The 19371-nt window shown below is 32.1% G+C and overlaps 1 protein-coding gene across 1 annotated transcript; it reads left to right on the top strand.

Moving 5' to 3' along the window:
- The first annotated feature begins 134 nt into the window (after window positions 1–134).
- Window positions 135–14949, top strand: LOC148627107 (solute carrier family 35 member E1 homolog). The gene is made up of 6 exons (XM_088567509.1): window positions 135–583; window positions 2840–2910; window positions 3943–4080; window positions 4583–4708; window positions 5716–5961; window positions 12185–14949. Exons 1-6 carry the CDS (start codon window positions 220–222, stop codon window positions 12464–12466), a joined length of 1227 nt encoding a protein of 408 aa, XP_088423635.1. The 5' UTR covers window positions 135–219; the 3' UTR covers window positions 12467–14949.
- The last annotated feature ends 4422 nt before the right edge of the window (window positions 14950–19371 follow it).

Raw genomic sequence — 19371 nt, forward strand, 5'->3', positions numbered from 1 at the left:
ACGAAACAAATACTGATCCTTTAAATTTCATTTTATTTATATTTTGTAACTTTACCTTTACAAAGAGAAATACAATATCTAAAATTCAAATTATTTTCCTCATAATATTTGTTTAGAACCAAAATATTCACTGCTGACTGTTTTTATCGTCGGCTACGTCACACGTGTCAACTTCCAGATGTTGACGTTTTACTAATCTTTTTTCATGTTTTCTGGTCTATGAGCATCGAACATGTAATTCCTCCAGTTCAAGCTTTAGACATGGATAGCGAGGCAATACTTCATGCCATCAAACTGGTTTTGGTGTGCATTTTATGGTACATTTCAAGTGCGAGTGGGAATATCATAGGAAAACTTGTGTTGACAGAATTTCCATATCCTATGACTTTGACTTTAGTTCAGTTGGTTTCAGCAGCTGTGTATTTAGGACCAATTCTAGGAATACTCGGAGTACCGCATACTGGCAATGTCCCTAAGAAATATTATTTTACCATGATCATTCCATTGGCACTAGGGAAATTTCTCTCGGCATTATCATCACATGTCAGCATCTGGATCGTTTCTGTATCATATGCTCATACTGGTAGGTTTATTTAGAGAAATATAGATTTAGAGTCTATTGTAAAATGTCAAACAGGTTTGAAAATGAATGAAATTTCTTCTTTTAGGGTTTTTTAACTGGGCAGCTAAATCAGAAAAGAAACACAAACTGTAGTTTCTGACACTGAATCCTTTAAAGTTTAATTTTAAAGGATTACTGTTTTCTTGATTATTCTGATATTTTTTCATGAAGTGCATGCACTTGGTTGCTGCCTAGTTATTTTACTATTTCACTAAGTTTTTTTTTCTTAGATTGAAGACAATTTAAATGATTTTATGGTACAGGATTAGGTGAGGAACAAATTAACAGGATATTGGTTGATGTAATGTTAGGATCCTGTACATAAGAAGCTTTTCTTGTTTTTTTTCTTTTGTCATAGAAAATATTTAATCAATATATGAATTAAGAATCTAGTTTTAGTTTTAAGTATATGTTGCAAAAAAGTATTCATATCATTTATGTTTCATTTAGAATTATTAACTTAAAACATGGATAGATTGATTAATACATGTAGTAGTTGCAGAGTGTACATACTATATGGCAGATATTTCTTGCTTCTCAGAAAGAGAATGTTTGATCAATCAAACAGATCATGCTTTCATACTAGTTTGACATTCTATTTAATACTAAAGAATACCTATTTGCCATCTGCTACATGTACCATATTGTTTTTTGAGTTGGTTGGTATTAATTATACTGTTGAATGTCTTGCTAGAAACCTATGAAAAGTACATGTAATGATATTCATCCAATAAAAAATAGAACAAAGTATTATTTGAATTGGAATTATTTTTGATTTAATAAAATAAGTTAAAAAAATATTTATTAAACTTACACCTACTAAGGGGTTCTACTAGCCAGGGATTGACACCTGTTTTTTTTTTGTTTTGTTTTTTTCAGGCAGTAGTCCAAGGACTAGTAGATACACAATTTTTAGTAGTCCCTGAACATATTTAGTAGTCCCCTAAAAATCAAGAAGACATAAATAAGTCAACAAGGCAGAGTTAGACTGTGTACTGATCATAACTAACAACCAAACGACCAATCACGATTCCTAAAATAGTCACACAAAAATCAATAATGTAAACATTCTATTTTTTAACCGTAGGTGTAAGAAACGCGTTCCAGAAGTTCATTTCTGTCTGACGGCTACAATAATATGCTTCACATGACAATGAGACGCAATTAAAAGTCATTTTCAATACTGAATATTTACTACTCCCGCAGACTATTTCTACCCAAAATTTCAGTAGTCCCCAGCCAGTTTTAGTTGCCTTGGGCGATTTGACTAGTGGAAATGTCGATGCCTGCTGGCTGAAGACCATGTGAGCTATTGTCATAACTTGGCATCCGTTGTCATCTTCCAACGTCATTAATATTTTTTCAAAATTAATCTCTTCTCCTCTGACACTACTTAAATAATAAGAACCAAACTTAGTATTAATGTTCCTTGTGGTTTCCTACATGTAACTAATGTTGGATTTTTCATCCATCCAAAAACATGACCGTTGTTACTAATAAAACATAAGGGTCAGGCATAAGTTTTTCACATATATCTCCAAAACATTAGATTTAGCCAAATTCTGACATAGAGTGAAAGTGTTCATAGTAGTATTCTTGTTTTTACCTGTTTAGTCATTATGGAGTGATTGCCCTTTTCAATGAGTCTCTAGTGGACTCAGTTTAGCTCAGGGTTAGTTGTGTCATCATGACAAGGGGGGTTAGTAAGTTTTCCTAGCCTTTTGTTGTCCAACTAACCTTATCCTTTAGCCATGCTGAGATGACTAACCCCCTTAGTAAGGGTAAGTTTTACGAATTTATTTTGGGTCATTTTCTAAATTCCAAAAAAATTAAAATTTAAAGAATACCTTGTTAAAATTTGGTGATAGAGGTTTCCATCTTTTCTTCCATGATGGCATCCATCACACAGGGGTTCTAGTCTTTTATGAGCAACTCCTCTTACATGTCTTAAGCCAACAAATGGAATTTAGTGAATTTTTTAAAGGTCCTTAATTGCATATTCACATTGTACACTTACTATTTTAGATTTTGGTCCTAATCAACTTGGAGGTCAAAGTGTGCGTGTTATCAAATGGGGAAGTGGGCATATCAATTTAGTGAGCTTTGCTCAATGTTTTTCTAGTAGCTCAGAGTTCAACTACTGAGTAAATGGAGTCCATGTATATTGGAAATTTTATTTCATGTACATTGCCAATGATATTGATATTTAATTTTCAGTTAAAGCCACTTTACCCATGTTCACAGTAGTTCTGTCAAGAGTGCTTCTTGGTGAAACCCAAACATTACCAGTAAGTTTTCATAAGCCTTGTGCTTATTTATTATTTAAAACCAGGGTATTCTCTAACTTATGTTTCATATTCATAGCAGTGATTGGAGTGGGCCCACATGCTATTCTAACTTGGTATTGTATTTTATTTCATTGTAAAATAAAATGTTCTAAAATGTACTACATTGCATGAGGGTATTACAAAAATGTATGTACGTGTGTATATTGTAATTTAATGCCATAAGAAGTCATTCTCCACTGTTCCTTCATTGAACATTTATGCAAAACTACTTGCTTGTTTCACTTGTCACCAAGAGCCAGTTGAGCATGAGATTATGGGAATAAATTTTATGCTTGGCTCTAGTGACTTGGGATATGTATGTAGGTTAAGACTCTTTTGGCAAGTAACTACAAATAAAGTTTCAACAATTTAATAATAACAATAGCCAAAAGTAACCAAAATATAAAATGCACTATTAAGATTGTCACAGTTTCTGGTTCTATAATGTTAATTTTTAAATTTAACAATGTCCAAATTCACTAAATCCGAATCTGAATGAATTTTGATGAAGTCCAGAAGGTTAAGTTCTGATCCAGCGAGTACTGGAATCTGTTCCTTGGATGTCGAATGAATTTGCAGATGGCTGGTTACGGATGATTCAGAGTAACTGGAACTAGACGACTCCGTAGGTTCTACTGTATTCCTTCTGTACTGTTGTTCTAAAGATAACTGTCTCTCTTACTCGCTGTTACTGTTTCTTACTCTATTCTGCTGTTTAATTTCATGGGTCTATTTATGATCCAAAACTGACAATTGCTCAAGACTGGCATGTATTTGAGCAATACTAACATTTGTTTGAAGTATGCAAAAATGATAAAATTTGAGCAATGAGTTTTTGCACCTATGACACATTGATTTTTACCTGAAATATTTTCTTATAGACAATTTTTAGACTTAACTAGTACATGTACAAGACATGTTCACTCATTTTCACGAATACTTAATTTTGAAATCTGTAATTTGGGTTCCACTAACAGTCTGTTATATTTGCAGGTTTATTTATCATTATTGCCAATTATTGGAGGAGTAATCATTGCAACATTAACAGAAGTATCCTTTGAGATTTCTGGATTACTGAGTGCTTTGGGAGCTACACTAGGGTTTTCTTTAATGACTATTTTCTCAAAGAAGGCGAGTATTCAATTGATAAAAGGCTTTTCCAAAATTTGGAAGAAAATATTATTAGAGCCGAAATAAATGATCAAGTCCCAGTAAAACTTGAATTGGTATTGTTAAAGAGTAATCAAGGGAACCAAGGTTATAGCGGTAATCAAAAGAATGTAATCCAGGGACAAAGACCAGACATGGAAAACAGATATACACAACAAAGAACATAAAGTAACTAAAATTATACATACAAAGTAACAAATGTAAATGAGCAACTCGGACTCCACTAAAAACTGGGAGGAAGGACCAGGTGCACTGGTAGGGTAAGCGTAAAAACACTAAATAACACTGTAAGATGAAAACTAGTAAAACAATGTTTCATAGTAACTAAAATATTATCAGTGAAACATGACGTAATTACTAAATTAGATATCAACACAATTTCCAGGCTAAATGTAGTCATATTTATGATGTATAGTAACTTGTTTTTAAAAAGTGACATGTTTTTGGTCATATTCTTTTGCAGTGCCTTCATGAAACAGGACTTCACCATTTAAGGTTGTTAGTGCTGTTATGTAGAATTTCTGCTCTATGCTTCTTGCCATTTTGGTTGTTGATAGACTTTAGAAAAATAATGTCAAGTGACTCTGTGGTAAGTCAGTTACAGAAATGTAAATAAAAAATACTGAAGTGCTATTGTACATGGGGATTTCTCTCTGTTTTGTTGCCAATAATTGTTACCAACTCAACTGAAAACATTACAAATGGCCTAAAATTACCCTTGATATTGCCCTTAGTACTTAGGAGCACACTATTGAAAACATACATCATATGGTGGTAAAATCACCAAATAAAACGTTAAGGTATGGTTTAAATAATGGAGCATGTGATAAAACTAAAAGTGAAGTCAGATTATAAGTAAATGTTACAGAAGAAAAGTTAGGAGAGAGAAATAACGAAGAAACTTATGATTTTTCTAGTCCTGATGTTCTTTTCAATGGAGACCTTATGAGTTAAAAACTAAAAGATATCATCGACCTAACAAAGTTGAATTTTACAAATTACTTAAACTTCATATTGTAATAGAATCAACAAGCATAAAAAATAAGACATCATTTTATGTCATCTTGAAGGAATAAACGGGACGGTAGTTTTTCGGTACTTTGGGGTCATCTCTTAATTTGATTTATGCTGCCTATGGAGGATGGAGCTATTTGTACCAAAATAATACACTATATTTTTAGTTGCTGATGTCTCAACAAACAGGAATATGTGAAACTTTCTTGTCTTTCTAATAAGTTGAAAACAATCTCTCTTTACCTACTTACGTCATTTCCATACATCGGGTATCCTGGCAGACAGAATTGTAGATGGCACAATATATACTGGAGTAGGCACAAAAAATTTGGAGCCAATAATCTAAGTAAATTTTGATTATTTCCCATTAAAATTACTTTATAGACAAATTGCACTGCATTTGTTATATTCACTTCAGTTCATTTATGTTATGATACCCAGCATGTTCAAAATACAACTTAGAACTATTCATGTTTTGAACAGAGCATTTACATACATGTATATAGAATGTCACTGACTCTATGTCCCTATTTATTCACAGCTCTTGTTGTGAAATATTGTGACTGTAATTTTTTTTTACAGGTGCAAGGAAAATCAGTAACAACACCAATTTTGTTATTGTTTTTTGATGGTGTGTTTAGCATGTTACAGAATGTCTTCGCATTCACTGTTCTTTCAATGGTGACAACACTAAGTTATGCAGTAGCTAATGCAACTAAAAGAGTTGTGATCATTGGTGCATCACTGGTTATTTTACAGAACCCTGTAACAATGACTAATTTTATTGGAATGATGATTGCCATTGTTGGTGTTCTAGTCTACAACAAGGTCAGTTTTTTGTTTATATTTATGCTTTGATAGTTAGGTACTGGTAAAAATCATTACTTATGTAGTATAATACTGATGTAGAAATACATTCTACATTAGATCAAAAAAATTAAATTTGTATCCTGTTACCTGACAAACCTGGACTCTAAACTGCCAACCTAGGAATATTCTGATTAAAATTCTGGAAGTAAATCTTCAGGTCCCGAGTTTATTCCAAAATCCTGGAGAAAGCTCATATCTGGCTCCAATAAAAAAAAAATAATCCAAACATACTGAACTGCAATATTTTTTAATAACCCTACTCAACAAGAGGTTGTTTGTACTTTTATTAAAGGAGTGAATGGTGTATTGGAATCACCTTGTCCACCTCTCTGAATTTCATTGTAATTATCACAGCTCCTAATAGATCCATGGATTTATTTTAAATTTGGTGTGTGGCTTTATATAGATGGGGCATACATTTGGCGCCATTTCAGATGCTGTCTGATATCAACTTCCTGTCTGGTGGGACCTAGCCATTTTGGTCATATGGAATGATAGAGAAAATTTTTGTCACAAAAATCTTGGCTCCCAATGGATGGTTTGGTGTGTTGCTTTAGATACATAGATGGGACTTACCTTGTAAGTGATTTTGGTTGCTGTATTATAACAACTTTTTTTTTAGGAGTAGGGTATCCCTAGCATGACACCGGTTTGCCTTGGTAAAAGGAAATAGACATATATTTTTCATCGCCTTAGATTTTGGACAATAATGATGAAAATATTCCAACATTGCTTTAATTTGAGATTTCAAGAGACATTAATAATTATATTTTCCTGAATCATAAAGGGATAATATAATGCTTAGTAATAATAATATAATTAGCTCACCTGGCCAAAGGCCATGTGAGCTATTGCCATCACTTGGCGTCCGTCGTCTGTCGTCCGTCGTCGTCGTTAACAATTATACAAAACTCTTCTCCTCTGAAACTACTTGACTAATTAGAACCAAACTTGGTATGAATGTTCCTTGGGGTATCTTGCATAGAACTGATGTGGGGATTTTTTATTCATCAAAAAACATGGCCGCCATTACTAAAAATAGAACATAGGGGTCAGACAGTAGTTTTTCACATATATCTCCTAAACCATTAGGTTTAGCTGAATTTTGTTTTCAGTGTTCAGCTTGATGAGATCTATCTCTGGTCAAATTTTGGTTTTAATCCATTAAGCCATGTTGGAGTTATTGCCCTTTTTCAACAATTTTTGCTATTTTTAATGTTATTTCTTTCCAAAATCTTCTCCTCTGACACTACTAGACCAATTGAAACCAAACTTGGTATGGATGTTCCTTGTGGTATCCTGCATAGAACTGATGTGGTGACTTTTGATTCGTCCAAAAACATTGCCGCCATTACTAAAAATAGAACATATGGGTCAGAGTAGTTTTTCACATATATCTCTTAAACCGTTAGGTTTATCCAAATTCTTTCAATAGCTGAAATGATCCATATTATTAGGACTACAAAAGTCTTCAGACTCCTTGTAAGAGTTATTGCCCTTGAAAGGGGAAAAATGACATTTTTTTTAATAGTTTTCAGTCAATATCTTGAAAACTATGATAGATTAAAAGAAACTTTCAATTGTTGAAAAGATCTTGTGTCCTACCAAAGACTTCTTTAGTCAAAATTGTTGGACAACTTCTCGTTTAATTTATTGCCTTTGAAAGACAAAATTCCAGAAGGTGAGCGATTCAGGCTCCTGGGAGCCTCTTGTTTTTATATAGACAGAGTTAGAAATAGTAGCCTGCCTGCTAGCCTGCGACTAGCTATTTTTTGGCAGGGCTGGCTAATTTTAGCAAAAATTTATATAGACGTATAGTAAGTACGTTGAAAAATTGTATTCAGGACTGGCTAGAATTTGAGTGAGTTTCCTACCCTGATATAGAATTAAGCTGTACTCATTCAAACAGTTGTTGAATGTATTTTTATGAATAATTTGTTTTTTAAATTATGATTTCTTGAAAATGACATACTGGTATTTTATTTGGTTAAATTTACTTGAAATACATCTTTACATGTTGACCTTTTTTATCACATGAAGTATTTATTTTGATTTTAGGCTAAATTTGACCAAAATAGAGAGAGAAAACGACAGGATATCCTACCAAGAGTCCAGAGTGACTCTAAATTGCACAAACACATATATTTACTTCCCCAAAAATTGTCAGCTAATGAAAGTCTCATATCAAAAAAAGTTCACATGGACCATATAATGTCATGTCCAACTATGAGTTCAGATTTAGAGGAGCTTGGAATGATATCAAATAAAGTTCATACTAAGGGTAATCCTCATCATTGAAAAGCCTGTTGTAAACATAGTATATTTTCGTGGCGTTCTCGTTATTTTATTTTCCCATTGTACATAGCAACACACAGATAGTATCAGAGAAAATGATTTCTAACAATACATAACATCATCATTTTTAAACCATGATAACTACTTGGTACAGATATGTTTATTTTAGAGAACCCATGAACATTGATATGTTTACATTAGATAGTGTATATATGTATATATTAGAATATTTTAGACCAATGGGATTTTCATTGGGGATTGAATAAATATGCTAACATTGAAATAAGTAAATGTACTGGATATCCTGTCATTCTTGAAATATTATTTGGTATGTATAGAGCACAACAAATTGACATAGTCATTACATTATTGTGGGTTTTTATATGTACTGTCAGTATATGTTCTCTTTAATTTGGCTTGATCAATTGGTCAATATCTTTGATACTTTGGCTTAATCAATTGGTCAATATCTTTGATACTTTGGTTTGATCAATTGGTCAATATCTTTGATACTACAGGTTGATCAATTGGTCAATATCTTTGATACTTCAACTTGATCAATTGGTCAATATCTTTGATACTTTGGCTTGATCAATTGGTCAATATCTTTGATACTACAGGTTGATCAATTGGTCAATATCTTTGATACTTCAACTTGATCAATTGGTCAATATCTTTGATACTTCAGTTTGATCAATTGGTCAATATCTTTGATACTTTGGCTTGATCAATTGGTCAATATCTTTGATACTTATGTGAATAAAAACATAAACACTTTATATAAGTTATGATGTATAGACTTTTAAACATGATATGGGAAGCTTAAAATAGTTTTCAAACTACACTTATTGCACAGCCGCATTTCACAGAGGAAACCTGAAAACTGATATACTTAATAATATGTACATGCATGTGTATATATAATATGTGGGTTCTTCATAACAGTAATAAGTCCTTAGTTTTGTTATGTAAAAAGTTAACTGCATTTCCATCAAATTTTATAATAATAATTATACAAAAATTACACTGAATATCTATATAAGGGACACTACAAATTATTTATACACTCTAGAAATAAGTTACTGTGAGTGTCAGTTATAATGACCTTTTGTTTATTGTACATGTGTACATAGCATGTCTTTCATAATGGGTTCTAACCCTTTCATCTTTGCATGATTATGTGTACCGTATTGCAGCTTTACGTTGGATAATCTACAATATACTCTTACTCTATGGCAGGTACATCACTCTACATTTCAAATGCCATTTCTCATTTTTTCATACTGGTACGGGGTTTACTGTATAACCTGTGTCCTTCGTTATGTAACACAGTTTTAGCGCACCTGGCCGAAGCCCATGTGAGCTATTGCTATCACTCGGCGTCTGTAGTTGTCGTTAACAAATTTTCAAAACTTTTCTCCTCTGACATTAAATGACCAATTGGTACGAATGTTTTTTCAGGGCATAGAACTGATGTGATTTTTGGTCCGTCGAAAAACATGGGCACCGTTACCAAAAATAGATCAAAGGGGTCAGGCAGTAATTTTTCACAAAACCGTTAGATTTAGCCAAATTCTGACTTGGGTAAAAGTGTTCAGCACAATGAGATCTGTCTGGGGTCATATTTTTTTTAAAATCTATTTAGCCATGTTAGAGTTGTTGCCTTTTTTCATGGTTTTTTCTTTGGCTATTTTTAAAAAATCTTCTCCTCTGACACTATTTGACCAATTAAAACCAAATTGGTATGTATGTTCCTTTGGGTATCCTGCATAGGACTGACATGGGGATTTTTTATCCATCGTAAAACATGGCTGCCATTACTAAGAACAGAACATAAGGATCAGATAGTAGTTTTTCATATATATCTCTAAAACTGTTAGGTTTAGCCAAATTTTGACACAGGTAAAAGTGTTCCGCATGATGAGATCTACTAGTGGTAAAATTTTCATTTTAATTTATTAAGCCATGTTGGAGTTATTGCCCTTTTTAGGTGAGCTATTGCCATCACTTGGTGCTCATCACTGTCATTAATAATTTTTCAATACTCTTTTCCTCTGACAATACTTTACCAATTGAAACCAAAGTTGGTATGAACACAGGGGTCAGACAGTAGTTTTCGTATATATATTTCCAAAACCGTTCAGTTCAGCCAAATGCTGACATTGGGTACAAGTGTTCAGCTTGATGAGGTTAAATTTTCATTCTGATCTGTTAAGCAATGTTGGAGTTATTGCCCTTTTTTGACGTTTTTTTGCTATTTTGTAATGTTATTCCTTTCAAAAGTCTTCTCCTCTGACACTACTTTAATATTGGAGCCAAACTTGGTATGAATGTTCCTTGGGGTATCCTTCATAGAACTGATGTGGGGATTTTTGTTTTATCAAAAAAACATGGCTGCTGTTACTGAAAATAGAACATAGGGTCAGACAGTAGTTTTTTGCTTATTATATCCCCAAAACTGTTAGGTTTAGCCAAATTCTTTCCATTGCTGAAATGATCCTTATTATAAGGCCCACTGAAGTCTTTCAAGGGATCAGAGTTGTCTGACGACCCCATGGAAGAGCTATTGCCCTTGAAAGGTGAAAAATTAGGTTTTTTGGTTGTTTTCAGCCATTATCTTGAAGACTATGATGGATAGAATGAAACTTTCAGTTGCTGATATGATTCTTATGATAAGGCCTACAAAAGTTTGTGGGGATTTAAGTTTTTTGGACAACTCCTTGTTAGAGTTATTGTCTATAAACATGAAAATATTATTTTTTTAACAGTTTTCAGCCAATATCTTGGAAACTATTATAGATAGAATGAAACTTTCAAGTGATGAAATGATCTTTATGATAACTCCTACCAAAGTCTTCTTTGAGTCAAAATTGTCTGACAACTCCTTGTTAGAGTTATTGCCCTTGAAAGGTAAAATCTAACCAGGTGAGGGATTCAGGCTCCTGGGAGCCTCTTGTTTGTTTTTTAAAATAGTTAATGTTAGCATACTCTGAGTGTCTTCTTAAAGTTCTCATTTACAAGTGTCATTATTTACGCTATGATTACTTCTGATTATTCTATTTTTTTTTTATCAGATGTACAAAAAATTTCTTGCCTTTCTGAGCAAAATATGTTCACATTTTTTTTTTTGCCATTTTCAAATTTTCTTAAAATTTCCTAACAGGAATCTGATTTTTCTTTAACCTCGTTTGGATTTTCTAGTTAATTGTTTCTTTGCTCTAGATAGTTACAGTTCAGATTTTAACAGATTTTCTCAAGCTCACATATTAAAAACATAAATTTACCATCACAAGTAGGGAGATAACTTAAATAACTGAAGGGAGGACTATATTTATTACCAAAAAATGCTGATTGATAAATATTGAAACTCAGTTTTGTTTATTGGGTTAAAAAAGCTTAATTAAAATCAACTTAAAATCTACTGTAGTTGTTGATTAGAGGTGTTATTCTACACTTGTATGTTTATAACCTTTTTTCTTCTGGTAACCAGATACCTACGTATTGTTTTTCGTTCCCCACAACACAAAGTGGTGAGGTATCATGCAATACCCTTTGAAAAGTTGCGTGTCTGTCTGTTCATCTGTCTGTTCCAAAATGGTTTCCAGATGATAACTTGTGAACTTTTTTGGAAACTGTGTACACTTGTTAAGTACCATTTAATAAGTTAATTGTCAGCAAAATATAAATGCCGTACCCATGTTGAAATGAGTACACATACACATCTACTCCCTCCAGAAATTATTTCTTAAGCAAAATTTAAAATGCCATTTTGAAAATTTTGCCATCCCCCTTTTTTCACCATAACATGGAAGTGTATCATTTAATGTTCTTTTAATACTTTACTTTTTCCAATATTTATTTAATTTATATTTGATTTTTATTGCAGGCCAAGTACGACCAAAACCAAGCTAAAAAGAGAGAAAAGATCCTGCCATATGTACACAGTGACTCAAATCTCAGTTCTCATTTTAAAAGTCATCTCTATCATTCCAAAAGCATGTCAAATTTACGTTCCAACGGATATGTTCATCCTGATGACCATATACTGTTACAACATCATGTTCAAAATGACAATGTCATGTTGCTTCCACCAATGAAAGAAGAAAAGGAAAAAGGAGGCAGTTTTGGTCTGTCAGAATTACATTCCAGAGGCATTCATCATGTGTAAACAATGTTTTGGTGCAGAGTTTTTTTTTATCAGTCATTGTATTATTAAAGGTCTGTTGCACTTGGAAAAGATCATGTTATACAATATTATCTAGTCAAATTGAATAAAAAAAAAAACATTTTATATTGGTTTTCTAAGATCAAATTTATTTTTAGGTTCATTTATGCCTGTATCAATTCCTTATATATATTTTATGATAAAAATGATATGTACATGCAATTTTGTAACAGTATTGATATCTTGTGCCATATTTGTATCAATAGTATCAAAACACTGACAGAATTGATCAGTCAGTGTGTGGATATAGGTCAAAACAAAAAACATGTTACTTTAAAGCTTTTAAGGTTATTGAATAATAATATATTTGGAACTTACAGCAAAAGTAGGGACTGGTTGTTAAAGGACCTAATAATATCAGTTTTTAACTTGAATAAATGCCATGATTTTTGCTAACAAATAATTCCCTAATATCATCATCATTTTCAATTCATTCTTTTTTGAATAGTTTCCTGACATTAAAACTTTGCCAAAGATTAAATTCATCATTGACTGCTTCACCAGTATGTGTCCATGTTTTAACATCATTAGGTAATGTAGCTTCTTCAGATTGACGAAGGATGTATACTTTCAATAAAGATTTTAGATATTGGAGAGGATCAATGCTAGACCACCAAAATGCATCATGCTTGAACAATATTTCTATTCAATCAATGTTTTGAAACAACTATGGTCTTTTTTGCATGTATTTTTGTAACTAAATTGTATTTGTTCTTTTCTGTAACAATCATTTGTCTTTGTCTTCCATGCATTAATTGTGGTGGTATCTTATTGTTTTTCACAGATAACATTTGTGTAAATTAAACATTTTGGTACAGGGTTTTTCATAAAGCCAGATAAAATTAAGTCTCAGTAACAATCAAACAGTGGATGAAATGTTATTTATAATATAGATAGCAGTGATTAATTGAATGTTACTAGTGTAAAAAAAAAAAACTGTATAAATTCACACTGTGAAATAAATTCAGTGATTTCACACTAAAATCTTCTCCTGACAAAACGTCACAACACAAATATCAATCCGTTGTTCACAAAATTTGAAATTCATGTTGAAAATAAATGAGTAATAGAGGAAATCTGTATAATAAATAGGATAATCTGTGAATAACCAAAATATGATCACTCATGTCAAAAATGAATAAAGATTTAACTCATGCACATAACAAGTTCCGTTCATTTGTTAAATCTAGGCATTCTTTGGCACTCCAGATCATATTTTGGTTATTCACTCTTTCCAATTAATTATCCTGTTAGTAATATCCCAACATTTTGACAGTGTTGTTTGGATTTTTATGCCATCTTAGTCAAGGAATTAGCACAACTGTGAGTTAAATGATGTGAACATGTCAAGTTCTGTAAGAATGTATGCATGCTAAGGCGTTGCTTCAATAATGCATTATTGTTACTTTATATCACAGGGTTTTCTTATTTTTTCATTGTAAACATATGTAGTTGGTTATAAGATAGGATACATAAAGCAAAACTGTGATAATTTCTTGTAATGCTGTATATATTCATTTGACAATTATTTAAACTTTTGTGTGTAATTGAAACTTTAATCAGTACATGAGAGAAAAAAATTGTGTGAATGGATTTTGAAAATTCTATAATTTGAAAAGTCATTTCATCTAAAATATTTGGTGATGGATTTTTCTTGCTTTAGGCAGCAGATTCATTGTTAAAGTTAATTATTTTGCTGGAAGGATTCTTATTGTTGCAACTTTCTTAGAGTTAAATTCATATTCACAATCTTTGTGTTATAATTTGTGAGAACATATCACATTCATAGGTGAGAATCATGATTAATCTTTAGATGATGTAATAATACTTCTGTTGCTCCTTTTAAGAGACTGTGAGCATTAGTAGGATTCCCTTTGTTTATGTGACTACTACTTTGATTTCTGTCTTTTATTTACTGTAAGTTTAGTCTCTTATAATCAGCTTTGAAGATTATAATGTACAAAAAAATACATCCTTATATGAGAAATCGAAGAAAAATGTTCATACTTTCAAGTGTTAGGCTTATATAAAATGGTCATGAATTGTAGACCATATTTTTTTTGTTTATTATAAATATAAGTCATTATTGCTTATGATACACTAAGCTAATTGTGTAAGAACGACGACAAATATAATTAAGAATGATTATATTGAACTGCTCGTATTTACCAGCTAGATCTAAAAGTGCAAGACAAGGATGACTTTCTTTTATGCTTTTAATATGAACATTTACAAAAATGAATGCATTACCACATATGTGCATGTGTAAACAATTCAGTACCAGTTTTATGTACTGTTTTTACAATGTTTATGTTGGTATTTGTGAAGGAGATTTATGTTTATTACAGTTGTTGATATTTACATGTAATGTATTGTTACAGCATATTTATACATGAGATGAAGAAAAATTAAAAATTATTGTTTGATCTTACCTTGTAATCTGAAGCAATATGAACTACTCAACCTTTTAGCTGATTTGGCTAAACCTCATATGCATTAGATGGAGGAATCCACCAAAAAGTTTTGCAGAGTTATAGTTCTCGATTGTTTGTTTTATTTAATTGGAAGCTAGAGGAAAGATCTGCTTTTTCCCACAACTTATTAAGTTTCTAGATGACAATATGAGAAACATTTCTACCATAAATGGTTTATATTTTCATCAAAGATGAATTTGCCAAGTATTTGGAAGTAGTTGTTATTATCTCCCTTTATACTGAAACCAATTTACCTGATATAAGTTGCATTTCTTAAAAAAAAAATTGTGCACTAAATTTTTCTACAGCTGCAAACAATTGTGGTCATACAGGGGTATGCTGTTGTCTCCAGTGTATTCATTGTTGTCCACAGACATTTCGTGTCCAGGCAATAGCTTGATTACAGATGAAGAGATTTTCACGAAATTGTACCAGAAGGTGCCATACTACAAAATGAAGGCTTTGATTGACTTTGGAGGTTGTGACTTGAAGCATTAGGAATTAGGGGCAGGAAACAAGCATTTTCATGATGTCAGGACAATAATTTGAATATATGTAAATGGATCTCTGAAATCGTTCCACAAGGTAAAATGCCACAGGAATGAGGCAATGGTTGATTTTGGAGATTGTGACCCAACCCTTAGGAAATGTAGACCAAAAACAAGTATTTTCATTATATTTGGACAATAACTTGGACGCTAAGCTTATTGATCTCTCTGAATTTGTACCACACAAGGCAGATTGGATTTTCTTTTTGGGTGTTGGTCTTGAAATGTTTAGGAATAGGGTCAGAAAAAAAAACACATTTTAATTACATTCAGGCGAAAGATTGACTTCCAGTAAATGGTTATCTTTGGAATTTTATCATAAGGTGCCATACCCCCGTTAGAAGGCTGGGATGGGAGTTATTATTGGCACTATTCATGAACATGGGGCCACTTTGATTCTGGTCCAATTTGTCAAACATTTAATCACAATAAAAATTCAGAGCTATATCAAGCTTAAATGGTGTGTCCATTATTGATGTTCTGGCTTCAAATTCTGTAGTATAGTTAACAAATTTTAATTTTGTTCAAGGATAGCACCCTCGAATGTTTTAACTTCTATTAGCAAGATGAATCCCAGCTGAAAAATTACGAATCATGAGTACTAATTACTTGTTATTATTATTCAAGTCTGTACAACAGGGAAACAGAACAAATATTGCCTATTGTCGTAAGTAATTGTACACTTGAAATACTATATTACTTTAAAGAGTAACCAAGGGAACCAAGATTCTAGCGGAAATCAAAAGATGTAATCCAGGGACAAAAACTGGACATGGAAAACAGACACACAACAAAGAATATAAAATAACAAATTCAAATTATATATACAAAGCAACCAACGTGAATGAGCAACTCGGAATCCACTAAAAACTGGGAGCATGGACCGGATGCACCAGTAGGGTAAGCGTCCTCTGCTTTTCTAGATACACCCACCGAGTTACTCATAAAAGGTCAAGTCCAGGATAGACGAAAGAGGAAAGGAAAACTATGACACGTTGAACAAATCAGTTTTCATGGTGCAGATGGATACATGTACATCGTAACGATCCACGAGGGCATGATGACGACCATAAAACTTCTGTAGTGATTACTTCAATCTTGTGGCAGCATAACCCTGTTCCAGAAGCCTAATTGTAAGAAATCTAGCGCGGTACCTAGCGTATGAGTTGTGATATGATAACTCCATACCCAGGTGCTGAAGGGATTTTGCCACAGATGAAAGTTGATAATACGAAATGAAAAGTTATACGTTTAACGTGTAACATCATTTCTTTCCCATCGACCTGTAAGTGTAGGTCAAGATATGAGGCTGACTTCACAGTGTCTGTAGTTACTGTATCCTTTATCTCAAGTTCTTTAGGGTAGATGCGGTGTATCAAATCCCAGAAACTAGGATTGTTTAACGACAATTAAACATCTCTATTGCGGAAATTTAGATTAAAGGATCTAGCTAAACGATATTCCTTCTTTTGGATCAAACTAGCTATAAAGTCAGCCTATTATAAGAGTGAAGAAATAGGACAGCAAGTAGAGGAGCACAATTTGTTCCAATTAGAATGTCGACCGTTTGTTTAAAAACGCGTCCACTATACTAAACAAATATATCGTCGATCACAAATTTTAGCATTTTGAAAATATCTTTTTCGATATATTTGGAATATGATTTGGAATTTTTTTTTTAAAGTATGAGGAATCTCTACCAAGAACTACATATTTTTGGAGTAACAACGATGTTTAATGTTTTTGAGTCGGATTTAACTGAGTATGGGGTATAGAAGTATAAAGATTTAAAAAAAAAAAAAGATTTTAATGCTATTGTATTCGGATAATAATCATGGTAGGACCACTATTGCATGTAGATCTCAACAGTAAACAATAGAAACATAGGCAATAGAAGTACAATAAATAATTAATGATTGGTCTCAGTATCGTATTAATTTTCCCATAGACTTCTATAGTGAAGTGCATATTTTTAGGATTTAAAAAAAAATATTTGTAAATTGATTCAATAAAACTTTCACTTATGTAGCATTTCTAAGGACATGTGAAAACATAATTTCCGCAAAGAAAAGTAGTCTTGAACTATAAATATCCATTTTCCCTCTTTCACTTTCGTTTTGCACTCACCAAACCAACCTTTTCAGTGGAACATTTTTATGTTATTATGAAAGATTTTCTTATAAAAAAAGTTCTTCATCTTACAGTGTGATGTTTGCTCTATTTTATAAGTCATTGTTCATATTTTTTTTGACAAAACATTAGTTTGTAGAGAGGCAAAAAATGCACTATATTTTTATAACATCCATAGTGTCCTATCCTGGTGTCCTTGTAAAGTTCCTATTTGAAAATATTATATTAACACATACATTGTATTGAAGATCTTACAAATGAGGTATTGTGTTACAGAGTTGGCTTCAACTCGGGGAACTTGTAGAGCGAGTTAGCATTCAACAAAATACTATTTTCAACTTCTCGATTTTATTTTTTATTGCGCCATCTTTTACGCACTCCAACCATCAACAACATAAATTATGTACAGCACGTTCCGACACCATAAAAATACGGATTTACTAAAATGTATTTATCACGGAGCTGGACAGTCATTTTCTTACTTAAAATTAAATATTATTATTCAGAAGAAAATATAGATGAAAATGGATGAACTTACAAAAAGCGTGTGCAAAAATATCATATATTTTACATCCCCCGCCGAAACAAAACAAAATATATCATTTTTTTAACATTGAAAACAACAAAATCTGTCTTCTTCTGCAAGGTTTCTACTCCAACCATCTTACATGTATACTAGTATTCAAGAGACTATATTGCGGAAACTTATCATCTAGCAAACTATAGAATTTTAAAACAATGTAGTTGATCTTTGCAGTCTTATGATGTGGCAGTCTACATAAAAAGAAATCACTAGAGTCCTACTCTGATTTTGTAGATAAACGTTCAAAGTGCTTACTCAATATTACATTTATACAGACATTCACACACACTTTCAACTTCCCGGGATTATACAAACTGAGACCTGCCCAAAATGCGTCAGATTCATACAAAACATTTAAAGACATTCAACACTAGGAGCATTACTACATAAGGTTATTTGTGATTATCAATTTCTGACCACGGACATAGATTAAAACATATTCTGTATGCTACATAAAAGCTTATCGTTCCTATAGCTCTTTAGATGTCACTTAGAAAATATTTCTTAAAAAAAAAACTTCACAACAAACATGATCTCGACAAATAGAATAAAAATCCAATGGCACAGATTTAACCAATTAATCGTAAAATAGAAAAAAAACTTTTCATTTAGTAAGATTTTGAAAAAGGTTAAACAATGCTCTGAAGCATTTGCAAGACAAGTTAAGAATATTCAAAATTGTAAATATATGTACCGTTGTTTAGAAAATCATCATGAAATACTTTCAACCCTTTCCAAATTAACATGAAGATATTACTATGTGTGGAAACGTAAAGAAAAAAAAAATATTTACAACATGTTTAAAATACGAAGCATTAAAATTTCAGTTCATAAAGCAATAGTCCACATTATGAACAGTTTACCAATCATATGACTTCTACAATTGTCCATATATAACTATCAAAATTACACAGGCATTTTAAAAGTCTCATAGGAACGAAACCGACCATGAGATAAATCTCACAGGTATGCACAGTCCATAAGAAATTGCGATCTAAACTATGTGATAAATTTCACAGATATGCACATTCCATAAATCAAAGTACTATCTGAAGTATGAGATAAATCTCACAGGTATGTAGTCCATAACAAATTACGATCTAAACTATGAGA

Source organism: Perna viridis, chromosome 1, assembly GCF_037379345.1.
Source record: "Perna viridis isolate PV_CMFRI_1.1 ecotype Kerala chromosome 1, ASM3737934v1, whole genome shotgun sequence".
Lineage (NCBI taxonomy): Eukaryota > Metazoa > Mollusca > Bivalvia > Mytilida > Mytilidae > Perna > Perna viridis.